General features: G+C 40.1%; 1 protein-coding gene across 4 annotated transcripts in view; it reads left to right on the top strand.

Moving 5' to 3' along the window:
* Positions 1 to 19993, top strand: part of ncoa2 (nuclear receptor coactivator 2) — a 148515-nt gene that overhangs the window by 103990 nt on the left and 24532 nt on the right. For all 4 annotated transcript variants that reach the window (XM_067435023.1, XM_067435025.1, XM_067435024.1 and 1 more), the window contains exons 11-12: positions 5203 to 6451; positions 18446 to 18641. In XM_067435023.1, the coding sequence (XP_067291124.1) occupies positions 5203 to 6451; positions 18446 to 18641 (1445 nt within the window). The remainder of the gene's footprint in view (positions 1 to 5202; positions 6452 to 18445; positions 18642 to 19993) is intronic.

The raw sequence follows: 19993 nt of genomic DNA, 5'->3' as shown, positions 1-19993 counted from the left end.
GTTATGCGTTGCTGCGCTGTGAAATATTGCTGGGCAAATTAATTGTAGTAATATTCATTTAATAATAAAAATTGCCTAATCATCAGAGGTGGGTAGTAACGAATTACATTTATTTCCTTACATTTACTTGAGTACATTTTTTGGGTAACTTGTACTTTTTTGAGTATGTTTAAAAATGGGGACTTTTACTTTTTTACTTTTACTTCATTACATTCTTTCGCTACTGTCAAATGGTAATAATTAATTTTTTTAAAATTGTAGATTTACATATCTTTTTTTTTTTTTTTTACGAAACAAATTGAGTAGAGTAATCTGTGACGTCTTGCATTTATACACAACTTTTGACAGAATCTGTCCAGTTTGAACTGTCTCTGAACTGTCTGAAGTGTAGAAAATGCATACAATTAAAAACGGGATTGTATTTTATTCCTACCTAAAGAACGCATATACTTATAAAAATATAAGAGCCAAATATGTTTTAAAAACAACATTAATTTACACTGTTTAACCATTAAACACACACACACACACACATATGTTGTGTTTCCATGTTTTATGGGGACTTTTCATAGACGTAATGGTTTTTATTCTGTATAAACTGTATATTTTATCCCCCTACACTGTCCCTACCCCTAAACCTACCCATTGCAGGAAACATTCTGCATTTTTACATTTTCAAAAAACATCACTTGTTATGATTTATAAGATGATTTCCTCATAGGGACCAAAAATTGTCCCCACAAGGTATTGCCATCTTTGTAGGGACATTTTGTCCCCATAAGGTAGTGTTTATCAGGCCACACACACACATATTTGGAGAGGTCAACCTTTCAAGTGGAGGTGTGTGAAAGCTGTTCAAGTAGTCTGAAATTCAGTGTTTTTGCTTCTTATCAATCAGATCGAAATTAACTCGTAACTAAGTACATGAGTAGTTTTTTCATCAAATACTTTCTTACTCTTACTCAAGTAGCTGTTATGATTGTTACTTTTGCTTGAGTAAATATTTCCGTAAGTACTTGTACTTTTACTCGAGTACAGATTTTGGCTACTCTACCCACCTCTGCTAATTATAATAATAATTGAATATGCCTTGTGAGCCCGTCCGCTACTCCTCTGTGAAGGGCTAAACGCCGTCCGCAGGCACAACATCAAACCGATTGAACTGTTTTATGCAAATCCACATAAATGGCCCATTCAATGTTCAGTAGCTTACTTCAAATGGCCGAGAGTCTCTCCGGTCTCATATTGTCTCTCGTCCTGTGTTTTCAGTCGGCGCAAGCAAGAAAATCTTCTTCCACACAATGTGGTGTCTATTAGCACAGTCAAGAATAAATTAAAGAGGTTGCCGTTTACTAGACCATAGACTAGCTTGACTCTCTGAACAGTGAGTTTTTCTTGCTTATGCTCTGAACGGGTCATTCATGTGGATTTAGCTCTTGCTTAGGACACGCACTGTCTGGAGGCCTGACTAATGGCTCTAACTTGTAGCGGAGCTGATGGTTCACATCGGGAAACTCCATGGCTACAATAAATATGATGCTCCCCCTAATGTCACCCATGAACACGACTACGTGTTTTGTCATTTTCGACCCTCTCCTCACAGTTTCCTGTTTGATTCAGCTCCATGTGTGAGCGCTCAGCTGAAACACGCTGTCTAGTTCTGACAAGCCCAGCTAATGACCATACACTGAAATCTCACTGTCATGTGAGAACATCCAAGCATGTTTTCCCAGAGGCCGACGCTGGTCTCTAAACATTCCATCAGAACCAAGAATAACAAGTCCCTCGACTCCCACAGCTACACACTGGCAAACAAGTGTTTTCACCCTTGACAATTCCTCAAACTTGATTGCTGAGTTAGTTTAAGAGTTAGTTCACCCAAAAACGAAATTTATGCCATTAATGACGTTCCTCACCCGTAAGACCTCTGTTCATCTTCGGAACACAGTTTAAGATTTTATATTTAGTCCGAGAGCGTATGAAAGTGTATGCACACTATACTGTCCATGTCCAGAAAGGGAATAAAAACATCATCAAAGTAGTCCAAAAATAACAAAAACTAATTTAGCATTGTCTTGTCTTCCTTGTTTGTGTTCAGTCCTCAAATAAAGATTCAAACGGTCATGAATCAGCGTATTGATTCATGATTCGGATCGCCAATGTCACGTGATTTCAGCAGTTTGACACGCGATCCGAATCATGAATCAATATGGCAATTAATTACCGTTTGAATCTTTATTTGAGGATTGAACACAAACACAGAAGAGAAGACAATGCTGAATAAAGTCTGAGTTTTTGCTATTTTTGGACCAAAATGTATTTTTGATCCTTCAAGAGATTCTAATTAACCAACTGATGTCACATATGGACTACTTTGATGATGTTTTTATTCCCTTTCTGGACATGGACAGTATAGTGTACATACACTTGGATACGCTGTCGGACTAAATATAAAATATCTTAAAGGGTTAGTTCAGCCAAAAATGAAAATTATTTAATTAATTACTCACCCTCATGTCGTTGGACCCCTATAACACCTTCGTTCATCTTTGGAACACAAATGAAGATAATTTTGTTGAAAGCTGATGGCTGAGAAAGGCTTCAGAAAGGCCTCCATTGGCATTCAGTACATTTCCACTGACCCACTCACAAGACCCATAAAAGGCACTAAAGACGATATTACAAAGTCCATCTCACTACAGTGGCTGTACAATAATTTTACAAAGCGACGAGAGTAGTTTTTGTGCACAAAAAAAATCAAAACAATGACTTTATCCGCCAAGATATTGTCTTCCGTGTAGGTTTCGGACGTAAACTCACCTGGAACTCACGCGATAGCGGCGCTCCTCCTCTTTCGGGTCATGTATTGAACGGTGGAGTTGCATCATATTCTTGCGCATGCGTCGAGTTCACATCAATAACTTAGTGGATAAAGTCGTTATTTAGATTTTTGTGCGCACAATAACTATTTTCGCCGCGTTGTAAAATTATTGTACAGCCACTGTAGTGAGATGGACTTTGTAACGAAGTCTTTAGTGCCTTTATGGGTCTTGTGTGTGGGTCAGTGGAAATGTACTGAATGCCAATAGAGGCCTTTCTGAAGCCTTTCTCAGCCGTCAGCTTTCAACAAAAATATCTTCATTTGTGTTCTGAAGATGAACGAAGGTGTTACGGGTGTCCAACGACATGGGGGTGAGTAATTAATTAAATAATTTTCATTTTTGGGTGAACTAACCCTTTAAACTGTATTCCGAAGATGAACAGAGGTCTTACGGGTGTGAAACAACATTAGAGTCATTAATGACATACATTTTTATCATTTTTATAAAATAATAAGTTTTTGGGTGAACTAACCCTTTAAATATGGACTAATTGGATGTTACCAACTCCAAGTTCACAGGGACAGTTCACCCCCAAATAAATCTGTTTTTTTTTTACTCACCCATAATGTCGTTCCAAACCTGCATGACTTTTTATTTATTTTTACTTAAAGATTATTTCCCATGTTGTTACAACATGTAGGGAGCTTTTGAGCTTTTAAAAATAATGGTAAGAATCATAAAAATGATCTATATAACTATATTCCAAGTCTTCTGAAGCGGTACAATAGGTTTGTGTACGGAACAGACCAAAATATATAAGAATCACTGTAAATCTCTGGTTCATGAACGATTCTTTTGAGTTGGATCTTCTCAGTGATTCATTGGTCCAGTTTGCACATGTTCATCTCACAGACTCACTGATTCAGTCATACAGTAGCAGTTAATAGATGACTAGAGGGGAATATTATCACTAAATAACTACTTCTCACACAAAGCTTTAGAAACTTTAAACAATAATCACAATTTGTATGGGCTGATTTGATTGTTTTGCATCCTTTTTGAGCCTTGTAAGAAAGGTGACAAAGACATTCTTCAAAATCTTTGGAGCATAAAGGTGAGTAAATTAGCATGTGTATCATTGGGTAGTCAAAGATTGCAGTTTTGCATAGAATCTAATAATTTGGGATGTATGGATTAGTAAAGCTTGGATCCACAGCAGGCAGTTGTGAACATGGTTTCATATGTTAGCTGCAGAGTTTCTATCTCTCTCACAGCGTGTGAGGGAGGAACACCGGTTTGCTTTCTGAGACAATAGCAGCAGTGTTAGGCCGGGGTGTCGAGCACAGATAAACATTAAACCCAGAGTGAGCTCACAGCGGGGGGTGGGGGGCTGTCTTAAAGCACAGCATCTTTAGCACAATAACACGCAGTATAGCCTGACCATTGATTCATCCTGCACGCTCCGAACAAAAGCATCTCTATGCGTTTAACAGCTCTGAGTGAGTTTTTAGTATGTAGCTTGCTAAAAGCTTTCTACCCCGAGGTGATTTTTACATTAAAGGGGGGATGTGACAGCACAGCCGCTCGTTTACTCTGTCCCGTGGCTTGTTTTGAGGGATGAGCACTGCTGTTTTTCTTTGATAACAATTCGTTCCCCTCTTTTAACCTTCTCTGCTGAAAAATACTTTAGTTAATTAAGCCATTCCTGAAATTCCGCTTAAGCTCTTCTCTCGGATTCCTTGTTCGAGCGCTAGAAAAAACGCTTCCTGTCTATGGGATTAATTTAACAAATGACTGCACTGGATTAATGTAATGAAAGAGTTTCAATAGACTTTTCTTGAAAATCAATATTAATTCCTTGGATCGCAATTGAAACCCCATTGTCAACAGCACGTGCCAACCTCGTGAGACTGTCATGGCCTGCCTGAACTAATGAGGCATTGTTTTGTTTTTTCTCTTTTTTCACTAACTTTTTTCCTTCTCTTCTTTTATCTGACTCTTTCTCTTTACATTATTTCAATATGTAATAGTCACCACAATTATGCCAAGAGATGTTTGTGTGTGTTTATTGGTTTATTAAAAAGTATAGCCTTCAGCGGTGTTCATTTTAATATTATTTATTAATTTGCTTTTACTTTTATATTTTCTGTTTTCATTTTAATTTGAGTATTGTTTAAGTTTTTTAATGTCTAATCATTTTAATAGTTTTAGTTTTAATTATCAATAAAAACACTGACATTCATTATGCTCGTTAGCAAGTACTATCAATTATGAATTTTATGTTTGTATTGCAAGCTTATAATAATTAGGTTCATTTTTGTCTATAAAACTTTATTCTTTAGTTAATCTATAATATTGTGTTTTTTTTGTTTTTTTTTAGGGAGCAGCCCGTGTGTGGCATGACCCCCGATCATGGAAATGGTCAGGCTATGGGCAAACCCATGAACCCCATGAGCTCTCCCAATCCAGCTGGTTCCTCCGGCGCCCCCCAGGGGCAGGATGCCACGGTCAGCAGCAACACATCCACTTTCCCCTCCCCTGGTGGCCAGAAGGAGCCTGGCGCCATCGGCCCTGTACAGGGCCACCGTTTCGGCTGCCCAGGGACCATGAGCCATTCGGCAACCATGCAGGCGGCCACCCCTCAGGGCAGTGGCTATCCACTGAAGTTGAGCAGCCCGTCTCAGGGCAGTCCGGGCATGCTGTCTCCGTGCCACAGAGCAAGCCCCGGGATGGCAGGATCTCCACGTTTACCCCCGCCGCAGTTCTCCCCAGCAGGCAGCCTCCATTCACCTGCGAGCATGTGCACTAGCAGTACAGGTGGCAATGGGGGAGGAGGCGGTAATCATGGTTACACAAGCAGTTCCCTTAATGCCCTACAGGCACTTAGCGAGTGCCACGGTGTGAGCCACGGCCAATCGTTAGGCTCACCCGACAGGAAGTTGGGGTCACCAGCGGGGGTTGGCGTCAATCTTCACCTGCTGAATAAAATGGGAGCCTCTGAGTCATTTGGAGAGCAGAACCAATCAGAGCAGGGCAACAGCGGACAGGACGATGGCATCGAACAGCAAAGAGACGAAAAGGGCCAGTTTAATAACCCTGACGCCAGTGACCCGCAGAACCGGCTACGTGACAACAAAGGCCATACTAAACTCCTGCAGCTTCTCACCACTAAAACTGAGCCTATCGAGTCCACCTCACCCCCTCCAATGGCTGGTGGTGAACCCGGGTGTAAGGACCCCGGCGGCCCTGGAAATGGCGGCATGGGCTCTCAAACCGGAGTCGGGTCACATGCTACCTCCCTGAAGGAGAAGCATAAGATCCTTCACAGACTTCTCCAGAACAGCTCGTCGCCCGTCGACCTGGCCAAACTCACGGCCGAGGCCACGGGGAAGGAAATGTGTCAGGATTCTGCAGGTGGGGCGGCCGGTGTGGCTGAATTAGCCATTAAACAAGAGCCCGTCAGCCCCAAGAAGAAGGACAACGCTCTGCTACGCTACCTGCTGGATAAAGATGACAATGTACTCAAGGAAAAAGTCAAGATGGAACCTGGAGAGATAAAGGTGGAGGGCGGTAAGATGCCGGGAATTAAGACGGAGAAAACGGATGGCGGCTATGACCGTGTGGAGCCGGTAAGTGACATCACCAACTTTAAAGTAATATTTAATTAAGATGAATTCTATATTACCACAGAAAATCATTTTGACACCTCTTTTCATTTTATTTTTATTTTCACCATTCGCAATCCTGGTGCTATTACATTAGAGGCCAATTAAATGTGTTTATACATATATATATATATAGTCTACGCGCTGATATGAGCAAATATCCAATCATATGCACTAAAGTTAGGGGGTGTTTAGCCAATTTTAAAGCCTTGCCAGTTAAACATTTCATTCGTGGTTTACATGGGCTGAGCGTGCGCGCCTGTCAAACACACGTGATTACTGGACTAAGTAGTCTTACTGCGCTAATACTGTCAAATACACACAAGGTTAACGTATATAAGTACAGTTGGTTATGTCTAAAGTGAAAGCAAAATCGTGTGTGTCTGTATATGAGATGTCTTAGCAGCGCCGCCTAATGATTGTGAAAGCTTGTCCTTAAAGGGACAGTTCACCTCTAAAATTATGTTAATAAAAAAAAAAGAGAAGTAACTCACTGCTCTTGAATTAAGTATATACAGCAGCTGTCAATCAATGTATATTGCATATAGAAGACTGTATTTTTAATTTTAGCCTACCTTTATTCATTCAATTTCATACTTAAATGCTGTTGTACATCTCTGAGCTGCCACTGTAAATCACTGTGTGTGTGTGTGTGCGTGTGCGAGTGCGAGTGCGCGTGCGTGCGTGTGCGTGCGTGTGTGAGTATTAGGCATGTGCCGATTTTCGGTAATGCGATATATCACGATAATGAATATGCACAATATTGTTATCGTTGGCACTTCAAAATATCGTAAATAATAATTTATTAGCAATTATTAAAAAAATTATAATGCACTCAAGAATACTTTGCCCATCAACTGTATAAATGCTCAACACCGCTGTATTCTGCGTCAAATGGACACGCGCTCAGATGTAAACAAGCCCAATGTGCGTTTGCACATGACTGAACAGGTGAAGGGGCTGAATGAAGTGCTGCTCTGTGAAAGCAGAGGGCGCTGATGGAATGGCAGAAAGCAGCGGTTACCCTGGAAACCACGCAAACAAAAGCAACCTCGCTAGTGAAGAAGTTTTTAAAACAGCCATTCGTTTTTGTAATCTCAATGTTGTTCACCACAGGCTCAGCACCAAATACTTAATACTTAAAGACTTAAATAGGCTATTTACTAATATATATATATATATATATATATATATATATATATATATATATATATATATATATATATATGTGTTTGTTTGTTTATTTTATATTATACAATACACCCGGAATGTGTACAAGGTATTTATTTTAAAGTAAAGTTACGTTTAAGTAAGATTTTTAAAGTAAAATAAAGAAAGAGTATTACAAAAAAATGTTTTCTTCTTAACCTCTTTCTGTTCCTATCACCTAAGAATAGAATAGCAAAAAACGAACCGAACCAAAAACCGTGGTTAAAAACCTGGACTAACTGTATTGTTGCATCCCTTGTATATGTAATTACAATTTCTAGTTTTTACATATGCTATATGTAAATATAAGCCAAATAGTCTAGTGGTATTTTTTTGGATGTTGCTTTCAAAATCCACTCGCCTTAAAATGAAAGCCTGTAAATGCATTATTTGTTTGTATGTTCAAGTTCAAATTATTTTCTGTGGTAACTGATAGTAGCATGCTGTCGATGGAGTTAAACGGAACAGAAAGTACTGCGAGTTTATACATGCAAATGTTGGTTTGGAATTAGAATTTCTTTAAATTATTTGCAATGGACTGTCACCTCGGTGAAATGCTGGAAAGCTTCGTCATTAGTGGGTGTGGGTAATGGTTGTTTTGGTTAGATATTAAAAGGTCTTGCATGTCAGAAAGGTCTTCAGCCAGCGTGCTGAATTCACACGCAGATGTAACCGAAATGACAACCATTACCAACATATTCAAACGCTCTTATCACGTTCTTTTCATTATGTTTCTGTATTGTGAGAGTGTATGCATTCTTTCCTTTCCTCTATGTGTATCTTTTTGTTTTCCTCTCGATTTGGGTGTGAAAGTAGAGCAAACAACAGATTTATAAACCGGCCAATGAAGCCCCAGATCGAGGCAGTATGGTAACAGCAGGGATATAAATGACTCAGCCAGCTGGAGAGAGAGAGAGAGAGAGAGAGAGAGAGAGACAGTGAGAGAGAGAGAGACAGTGAGAGAGAGAGAGACAGTGAGACAGAGAGAGAGAGAGAGAGAGAGAGAGAGAGAGAGAGAGCGCGCGAGAGGGAGAGAGAGAGAGAAAGTGAGAGTGCTGTCACAGGAAGTCGATTCTGTGGGAAACTGGCAGGACTTTCTCAGAAGCAGCTCTGTGACATTTGAAAAAAAGGCGTCTCAGCGGTGCACAGTGCATCTCATCTGGCACAGCGGTTGGCACATGCCCTACAGAGCTGGCACTGGGCACCAATCAGGCCTGGCACAGTGGCGGTAAAGTTAGAGAAGTGTCTGGGGCCAGACCACAGAATAGAGAGATTATCCTGTATGTGTGCGTTTGTGTTCATTGGGCCTCCCGGGCCTCTTTTAAAAGCTGTTGATTGAGCCACAAATTGAGTCATAGTTGTCAAATCAAAGCAGCGGTCTCAGGAAGCTACTGCTGTTAGCCTGTTAGCAGAATGACCTCACCGCCCCTCGGTTACCAGGAAAAGACCCAGAGTTCCGCTAGAGAGGAACCTCTGACCTCACGGTCTCCACGACAGCGCCATTGAGAACATGAAGTGCAGTGATTTACAGAGCAGGGAGGCCACAGCGGGACAGAAAGAGTGATGGAGGAGATGCTCAAGCACGGACACGCAGAAAGAAACGGAAGACTAAAGGAAAAAAAACTGAATTAGTGAGGATGCGGGAGAAAAGAGGATGAAATGTCGCAGGAGTGGAGAGGACGGAGTAAGAGAGAATCTCTAGGGAGCTAACTACCTAGATAGCATTTTTAGGCGTCATAGACATGTTCTCGACAGTATACAGCTAAATTGTTAGACACTTCATGTTTTCAAAAGAAGTCTCTATTATGCTCAAACAGTAATATTGTGAAAATTGGAGATCATTATCACTCACTGATCTCGCCCCGTTCTCACGGTCCCTCTGCCTTGACCGCTTGCCACATTTGCGCATTGAATTTAAGCGCAAAATTGGAGTAACCCGTAAGACATTTGTGAATAAAGCACCTTTTCAAAATAACTAAATCATCACTTCCTGGGAAATTGCCGCAACGTACCTGTAATAAAAATGAAAGTTGCTGAAATGACTTGCGCCTCAGAGTGCGGAGACAAACGCAATAAACGCTGCATGCTATCTTTTGTTAAAATGTGCCTAGTGTTTGGGAACGCGATCATGTAAGACGCTTCTGGAAGGGAATTCAACCAAATCCTTCTGATGACAGACTTCAAGAATATTCAAACCAACATTTGAGATGCAATGCAATGAAATCTGCTAGTTTGTCCAGTTGTCCAATCGCACTCATTGTTGAGGCAGTGTCACATGAGGTTTTATTTTGTTGTTGTTGAGTATCGAGGGATTGAGCGCATGTTTTTTTTAAATAAAGTGCATTTTTACAATTTATTTGTCTGGCTATCACCAGACCAAGCTCAATTTAAGATTGAACATTGGTCTGGGGAGTCTGCTGTGTATTTTCTACTGCATAAGAGGCGCGTCGTTTCTCTATCTGTCATTGTGTTAAACCTGCCAAAAGTGCGCCAGATGGATAAGCCAGTCTGTGATACCCCATTTCCACCTGAATGAACCTGGGGCTAGTTCAGAGCCAGTGCTAGTGTTAGTGCTAGTTGACTGATGAGCCTTTAATAACCAGTTTGACTTTCCACAGGCTAGAGAGCCACCATAGAGCCAGGTCTTGCATCACTTTTCTCATCTTTCTCACCAATGCTAGCACAGTAGCGGGAAACATAAACACACCAGGCTTGTTCGAGATGCAACGGCGCTATGCGGACCGATCCACGTGTGATATACAAAATACAGTGTGAGCGATTCAAAAGTATAAAGAGTCATTTGCTCTGGCTGTCTTTGATGTCAAACGGCGATCGGGCTGCACAGATGCATCTCGAACAAGCGTTCCATCAACAGTGGCGAATGTTGCGTTACTATTGATGCTCACGGTTTTATGATCCTACAACGGCATCAAAAGACAGCAAATCCAACGCATTCTTGCAGCTCACCATGATTTGTATAGATGGAGATTACAATCGAGCAGCTGTTAGCTTGATTAGCGCTATTTAAAAATGGTGGGTCTCAAGTTTGTGTTCGTATTTTTGGTCACGGTAACCCCGTCCCCAGCCACTGACGCAAGCGGTTCTTACTTCTAGCCCAGCAATGTTTTGGTGCTACTTAAGAACCTCTTTTTCTGGTTTGGAGCTGGTGCTTTGAGTGTGGAAAGATAAAGAACCGATTTGAAACTAGGCTCTGGCTCCGAACCAGCACCAGCATTGAGTTGGTGAAAAAGGGGTATTATTGGTTCCCGAAAAAGTGTAACAGAAGCAGTAGAAATTAATGCTTCATTTTCTTGTAATAACAATATATGTAATTAAAACAACATATTTTCCCCTAATAAGGACATGTGTTGTATAGTGATGTGTAAAAAAATATGCCTTTATCCACATTAGAGAATTTATAGGCTCGCCTATGTGCCTTTGTTACACTTCCATGTTTGAAAAGCAGAAGCAAGCTCAGCGTAAAATAGGCTCTTCCGCTGCCTGTATCAGTGGCAGTGCCCAGTGTTGTAACTTATTGATGTAGCCTGCAGTTCATAACAGATCTTAATCAAAATTTCAAACTTTTTGGGGCCATGGACTGCTCATGATTAGCCTCAGTAGCGTAACTTAAAACTGGAATGAACTGAAAAATGGACTTCAAAAACAGAGCTACAGCTACTGCTATTATAAAGCTTGGATTAGCCAGAACTTTCTTAATATAAAACTGAGGGTGCTAATTATATATATATTTAATGCTTCGCGTTGGGGTCCTGAATGCTCTTGGTTTATTCTACGATAACAATCGGCTGGATGCACATTATCCCTTACATAATAGCTCATTATTACGACAATTGAGTGGAAAAAATTATATGTATGTGGCAGCAATGCGTCACCGTAAAAGTAGCATCCTTAGGTTAAAGCCACAATATGTAATTTTTTACCGCTAGAGGTCTCCTATTCAAAAATGATGCGTAGCTAGATGACGCCTTGATATCACAGAGCTTTTATAATGACACAGGCGACCGCTTCTACTTTTTCCGGCCATGCATATGTGGCGGAATGCAGCACTGTTTTATCATATCAGATACATCTGAGTGTGTTGAAAGTTATGTTATAGCACTACTCTGTGCATTCGCTCGGCAGCTACTATGACACACTTGTTGCACACTGCAGTGAGCTAGATCCATATTAGGCATGGCAAAACATGGTACTTATGGTAAATCAAAGAAATATAACACATAACAATGATGCGTTTTCTGTCAATGAATGCATCCAAACAGTTTGTCTAATAAAACACATATCATACTAAAGCGTGTTTGTTGTTTCCATGGTTTCTACAAAACCAGAAATCGAGGGCAACGTGGGTATGATATCATTGATGAGCGACACACGGACACGGTCAGTGTCCTTGTTAAAATGGCTTATTTTTATGGATTTAAACATTCTTGGAAACATTAGGGCTAATGTAAGTACACAAGTCAACAAAATATATAACTTCGTTTTAGTGGTTTTTGGATATTTAAATCCGAAAATCTTACATATTGTGCCTATAATGTGTGGGTAAAATCAGGCTAATGGGGCAAAAATCTAGTGTTGATCGGTTTATGCTTAAGCGATTTATGACCCTACCCCGATAAAGGGTTAGCACATTTACATGACCACATGCATTGTCGGCTCATTAAGCATAATCGGGTTAAGGATGTGCAAGTAAACACATTTAGTGAGGTGGATGACTAGGGTTTGGAACAGAACCAGTGACCTCTCACCACTCGTCTCTCTCTCTCTCTCTCTCTCTCTCTCTCTCTCTCTCTCTCTCTCTCTCTCTCTCTCTCTCTCTCTCTCTCTCGTGATGGGATGAGATGAGATTAGCAGCAGGCTGGTGTGATAGAGGTACAGCTGAAACTGAAGAGAAGCAGAGATCTGTATGAAAGGTCATGATGGCAGAGAGCAAGGCTCAAGGAGCCTTTATTGACAGTGTGTGTATAGAGCGACCACTCTTGAGTCTTTCACCATTGGCATTCAATGCACACGGTTATTTTCACAGTTGGCTTGCAATTAAAGGCTTCCGATGGCTCAGGACAGGTTGGCTTTCAATAATGTAGTTTTTATGGCAGACGGTAGAAATGACCCAGATGCACATATCGCTGTCATCCAGGCAGCTGTAGTGGCTTCAGTCAGTCTGTTCACTGATGTATCAATCCCTCTTTCTCTCCCGCTCACCCTATTGATCATTCAATCCCTTAGTCTCTCTTACATCCTGTATGTCCTAGTTTGCTGCTCTCTAGCTCTGTTTTAAAACAGCTGCTTAGCCAAACAGCATTTTACAGCATAATAAGCATAGTTAGGATGCAAATGCCATTCTTAAAGGTTTTAGACAGCCTTATAAGACAGCCCATTTTGACCAGATTTGCATCTCATGCATACTTCATGGAGAAGGCTGTCCCATAATGCATTGCTATGGCTACATGCTGCACAGTATGCTGCATGTTGAATTCTGAATGGTTGATTCCTGATCGTATGTTTAATCCAGCTATCATATGAGATGACAGAGGTGTTAAGATTATGTTTAAAGATTATGGATATATATCATCCAATAAGAGAAAGTATAGTGAAAATGAAGGTGTGCACTATTTTGCTGCTTCCAAATCATTAAATTATGAGGTTCCCTTTTAGTTTTAGTTTAGGTTTTTTTGTGCTTCTATCTCATACTCGTTTACAGAATACAGATATTAGTTGTTTTAATTTTTTGTGGAGGCAATGTCTTTCACTCTGTGTGCTTCTATAGCTGTGCTTTGTATGTGTGTTACAGTCTAATGCACTCGCTGGGGTACATGTGTGTGTCTGCAGCAGGAAGTGTGACTCAGGATAGGGTGTCACTCCTCTGCCCTTCCCAACCCCTCGCAGAGCTCTAATCGGCACCCTTACACCATTCCTCGGTTGCACACACACGCGGTGCAGACAGCTGTCCCTACCCTGACACTGTCGCTTCATTCCTGTTTGTGCCAATTAACCCTGCAACCCCTCTTACCCCTGCGGTCCTGCTCCTGTCTGCACGACTAACAGCCCCTCGTCCCATCAAACCAGCATTAGGGTCTCTAGCTTCGCACTGATTCGTCTCTTTATCCACTAAGAGTCTTTGGCCTGAAGTGATGTAGGTTGAATTTTTGCCTGTAACTTTCAGGAATTTGCATCAAATGTCCTAAAACATATCTTTCAATATAAGTTGTATTTATGTTAGTCATAAAACGTGTGGACCACAGTATGACATGCTAGAATAAATTAATAATGTAAAAAAAAAATATATATATATATATATATATTTTATTTTTAATTTTTATTGTTATTATGTAAATGTAATAATTTTATATACATAATTGCCTATCAAATTTGGGGCCAATAAGATTTTATTTTTATTTTTTTGGGTATAATTTTTGTATTTTGGCAGGGACTTAAATTAACGTCATTAAAGCTTTCTATTTCAAATCAATTCTGTTTTTGTTTTTTACTTTCTATTCATCAAAGAATCCTGCTAAAATAATTATTTCTGATGATGCATTTTGAAAATATATATTAAAATATAATTCGGTTACTGTAAAAATGCACTATGAAGTATTTTTGCAGTAAAATATCCAAAAACCACTAGGCCAGTGTTATATATCATTTGTTCAGTTGAGTTCTTACAATATCCCAAATGTTTCCAACTATTTGTAAATTGGAGCCGGGCCGTCTGAGGGAGTCGCCTGTCAATTGTGTCATATCTGATCTTACCCTCGGTTTTCGGTATTATTTGGAAGAAACACTTTACTCTTAGCAGTGAGCAACAAGCAGCCGCTGAGCGAACGCACAGAGTAACGTCATTTTCAACTCTCAGATGTATCTAATATAATAAACAGAGCTGCGTGACCTCATACTCATGACCGGAAAACTGGAAGTGGTGCACGCGACTGTGTCATAGAGGTTAGATCGGGCTCAAAAAATCAAGCCCGACCCTACCCGAGCCCGTGCACATTGTGTCCGAACCCAGCCCGGCCCGACACATTAACTTTAATTATGAGCCCGAGCCCGATTTAAACCCGACCATTGTTCAATACGTGGGCGTTTTGACGAGAACGAGCCTGTAATGAGCAAAGCACAGCGAAGCGGACTGGTGAGGCTCATGATAAAATTACATATAGTTGCAATATTTTCATGTTTAACACTTTGAAGCTGCTTTGAAACAATCATCATTGTAAAAGCGCTATAGGCTATAAATAAAGTTGACTTGACTCCGCTCAATAATCCGCAGGCGCGCGCTCATGATCTGCTCACCGGTAAACTGATGTTTGCTCAAATCCAGCTCAGACATTTATATGTAGCTTACTTTGTTGTTGCCATTAAACAATGTGTTTTTTCCTTCATATTTATGTTTAAATATTATAATATTATTTTTACATTTCATCTGATTACGATGAGTGAAAAGATGCGAGTGGGTCAGAAATGATTTTGGTGGTTATATTTAGATTAATATTAAGTTTTGTTTTGTAGAAAGCATTTATTTCGTTTTGTTTAAATTGTATCTTAATTTTAAAAAAGGTTTCTTGGGCCAATTGCCTGGATTTAATAAATAAAAAGCAAATAGCAGACTATAATCGCGAGGTGAAGTCGTGGGAGTGATTGCTTTCATTGCTCATGAACTGGAGCGCGCGTCTCATAAATAAACCGAAACTCAGCAGGCTATACTTGCCTCAAAGACATGACAAATATGCGTATAGAAAGCTTGAAATGACCACTTTTAAACGAAACGATTCGAAGATATTTAATTAAGCAAAGTGCAGTGTTCACGCGAGCAGCTCTTGACACAGAGCGTTTCTGTTTATAATGCTGCGCTCCATCACTGCACGAGCTGTGAGTTTAACACGTATTTTTACACTAATCCTGACTTGTGCAACTTTGTAGCCTTCACATTTGTTTCTTAGTTGTTGTATTAGTTCTTACTTTGCTAAATATATATATATAATTTCTGATTATAGCATAGCTTTCTGCCCACCCAATTAGACTAGTAAAGTAGGCTAATAATTAAAAAAAAAACAACTCTTGATCATGGGCCCGGCCCTACCCGACCCGAGGATAGTGCAGGGAAATCTCAGCCCGACCCGGCCCGCGGGTCGGTTCGGGTCAGGCTCGGGCTCGGGTAGAGAATCTAAACTCTACTGTGTCATAATAAAAGTCCCGCTGCTCGCGAGGCGTGTTGTTTGCGTAACAATCGCTCCAGCGGCCTTGCTCAGCTCCACAACACTCAGTCCTGCTCTGCTTCATCCTACAGTAACGTTAATAACCATATCCATGAACATGATTTCTGCCCAAGTCCTATTTTCCAGGTGAGGTGAGAACCACATGTCCCAAGATTCTGCGCTCAAACTTGGCGTCATCAAACTACGCGTTTGTTTTGAATAGGCGCCCTCTAGCGGACATAAAAGTTACATAGTGCAGCTTTAAATCACAATATTTTATTTTGATCAAATAAATGCAGCTTTGTTGAGCATAAGAGACTCTTTTCAAATACATTATAAAATCGTACCAACTTTTGAACGGTAGCGTACCTGCAGTTCCAATGACCTAATGATAAAGTTAATTTGTCATGCCTTAAGACTGGTTAAAGGGATCTGGGGAAAAAAACAAAACAAAAAGGATTCATAATGGTAAAAAAAATAAAGAAACAAAAGTGACGAGTGCATGTGTGCACACACACACACACACACACACACTTGTCCTTATACATTCATATGCAATTTAACTTAACATTGTTATGTTAACAGTAACAGTTCATGGATATGTCTTTTATCATATACCCACATCCAAAATAACCACCCCAAAGTGTAAATTATAGTGGAATATGTCAGCTTGTTTTACTGTAAGTGCTCTGGTAGCTGATGAGAAACACAGGTCTCATAGATCTCCACACAGGGAGCTTTTCCACTATTGGCTCAACAGCATCACGCTGACGTCAGCGCTCCCACCGGCGAGCAAGTGATCCGTGGAGGTGCAGCGCAGTGCGATATAAAGAATCCATGCTAATGCTCAGGCACCTTCCTGTCTGGACTGAGCAAGTGCACACAGATAATACACAGGAGAGAGACCGGAGAGTGATAATTGGAAAAGAGGAAGCAGTAATGGCTGAAACGAGCAGCCTGTGAGATGCATGGACAGTGAATAATCAGCAGCAGGTTTGATTCAAGAGGGCAGCCAGGGACAGGTGGTGATCACACAAGTGTGTGTGTCTGTGTGTCTGTCTGTGTGTGTCTGTGTGTGTGTGTGCGCGTGTATGAATGAGATGAGAGAGGGATTGGGAAAAGAGCTTCCGAGCGCTACACAAGGAGAGTGACCTCATTAAGCAGTTCCTCCTCTCCACTCGCATCCTGTTTGTGCAGCGCTTTTCCTCCACGCTGCACACTGAGTCGCAAATCACTGGCAGGAGAGACCGACGGCTTCATTAGGCTGCAGAGATGCAGCATGAAGGCAAACTTTCCGCAGAATGATATACAGCTTGTGATCTTTGACCCACTGGCCTGGTTATATTAATGATTCTGTACAACAGAGCCGCTCTGATGTCATTTATTTGTAAACTAAGATTTTTAAATGAAACTTTGCTAGGCTACTTCATATGTATGTGTGTGTATATGTATATATATATATATATATATATATATATATATATATATATATATATATATAATGCTGTGTTATGCTGTCCTTTTTGTAATAGCAACGTCACATGTGCTGCCCCCTTGTGGTGGCCTAAAGACTTGAGTGTGCATTTATTAAAGTTCCAGAACTTGCCTTCACATAAAATCTATATATTAAACCAGCATAAATGTTTATATCTCCAACTGTAGAGTGCTTGTGTACAGGGGACTTGATTTAGCATTTATTTAGTGTCATTTCATAGGAGTTGTATGCATTTTTTTGTCTTTTCTGATAGACGACGACAGCTCAAGATAAACAAAAGTACAGTTCTGAATCTTCAAGCTGACATTGTTTATCTGAAATGCACGGCTGTGAGAAAGTTGCTTTATCTGAACAGTCTGAGTTGGAGTTTGTCAAACTCCAAACCAGGACAAAAAAAAAAAGTTGCAATGCATTAGGGCAGATATTTCAAATGCAACATAGACTCTACGGCCAAGTTTGCATTTAGATTTCTACGGTAATAAATAATTTTAAAAGCTTATGAAGGAGATGAAAGGGTTTAAAGTCGAAGCGATGAGGTATTTACAGTCAAGCTGCGTTCCAGACCGTGCTGAGTGCATTTGCCTGCATGCATTTAAAAGATCTTGCTATGATGGAGAAGCAATCTAGGGTTTAAAGATGGTAACCAAACCATGGCAAATGGAGTAGTGCTCAGCTAGCCTCCTTTAACTCAATGTGAAGTATGTCCTAGATTCCAGCGCTGTGTGTGTGTACATGTGAGAGGGAGAGGTGTTTCAGCAGGCAGACTTCGAACTCTCCAGCGTTTCCCTGCTGAGGTCTAAATCCGTGAGACTTTGCGATACCAAGCCTTGTGACTATACAGTCTGCATGTAAAACAATGTCATTGTGTGCACACTGGTGCATTGGTATGTTACACACAAGAAGATATTTTCATGTGCATCCAAAAACCACTAGAAACCTGACCTTGACATACATATTAGACATGTCTTAGACTACAAACTGATGATATGATTTCAGAGACTAATGGAAAATCTAAGCTAAAGAAATTCCCTTGTGCGTTTGCAGTCGAGCGAGCTGGACGATATCCTGGATGATCTACAGAACAGTCAGCCAGGCCTGTTCTCGGACTCCCGGCCCGTGTCTTTGCCTGCTGCCGTGGACAAGCAGTCAATCATCAATGACATCCTGCAGATGACCGGAGAGGGTGGAGCCAGCATGGGTCCCCAGCAACAGAGAGCATTACAGGCTGTCGGCCAACAGAGTAAGTACACACACACACACACACACACACAGACAGACACAGCTTTCATCTAAAGGCTGCAATACACTCCATTTTAAATCCGGACTAATTTGGGCACTTGAGGACTTTTAAAATAGTTTACAGAGGAGAAAATTTGTGTAGAAGCAATTTTCACTCCAAAATTTTAAATTTCACAATTAATTACAAGCAAATGTCAAGGAACATTGGATTTAATATGAAATTTCAAATATAAAGTCTAAAATAGTATTTTCTATTAAAGTATTCTCAGTGAATTAGGACTGTGCGATATTAAAGAATAATGCGATATTCGATAAATGATATGATTTTGCTATTAGTGTGTAAAATCAATTTAAATGATATTAAAAAAATATTAATGAAAATGATACCATTTATTTGGGAAAAGAAAGTTTCGCTACAACTAGACCAGCTGTGATTTAGCAAAAATGTATGTTTTAAATCTGACAGTATAATTTTAACATCAATGTAAACAAACAAAAAATGTTATGCAAATATTAAAATACCAAAAACTCTTTGCTTGACTTGGTAATATATAGTTATATCCACATAAAACTTAACATCAAGAACATCCAGGTAAACAAAGACACCTGAACTAGGGGTGGACGATTATTTTTGTTATTTTAATCTATCTTTATTATTAAAAATAAGAACTAAAAACAGTAGTATTCCCATGAATTAAATATACACTGATACATCATAAAGCTACAATGGTTATTCAACCAAGAGCACTGAGTGATTTTCTCTTCTGTTGTTTGACAGACAGCGGCAGGTTTACTGTATTAGCTGCCTGTCGCTTTAAGAGCTAGTGCACGGATCCTATTGACACACATTCGGCTTCTTTCCTGACTGATATCCTTCACTTAAAGCATAACCATCTGGGTTTACATGAATACTCATCAAGACAGCCATTTTGACATAACTGTGTGTGTATATTTACAATGCTGAGGTAGCCTATATATTAAAATCATTCAGATATAGCATGCCGTTGCGTTATGCATATCGCGATTTATATATTTTTGATATTTCGATAATTTCTATATATTGCACAGCCCTACAATGAATTTTTATTTCCAACTTTGAAAAAAAAACGATTTACTCTTTTAGGAGGCGCATAACAGATGTAAACACTGTGGCTGCGTCCGAAAACCTAGGCAGCTGACTCGTTGTTTCACTGCCTCATCAGACAATGACTCTGCAGGCAGTGTTTTGTGCATGAAGGCACCTCACAATTTTCGGACAGACTTTTAAAGGCAGTTTAACAGTTTAATGATCTACAGCAAAATAGAGTGAGCTTTGGTGAGAACTAAACACATATCTAATTACTACAGTAGTGA

Source organism: Pseudorasbora parva, chromosome 24 (assembly GCF_024679245.1).
Source record: "Pseudorasbora parva isolate DD20220531a chromosome 24, ASM2467924v1, whole genome shotgun sequence".
Taxonomy (NCBI): domain Eukaryota; kingdom Metazoa; phylum Chordata; class Actinopteri; order Cypriniformes; family Gobionidae; genus Pseudorasbora; species Pseudorasbora parva.
Note: the sequence above shows the minus strand (reverse complement) of the source record. Positions and strands in the feature narration are given on the sequence as shown.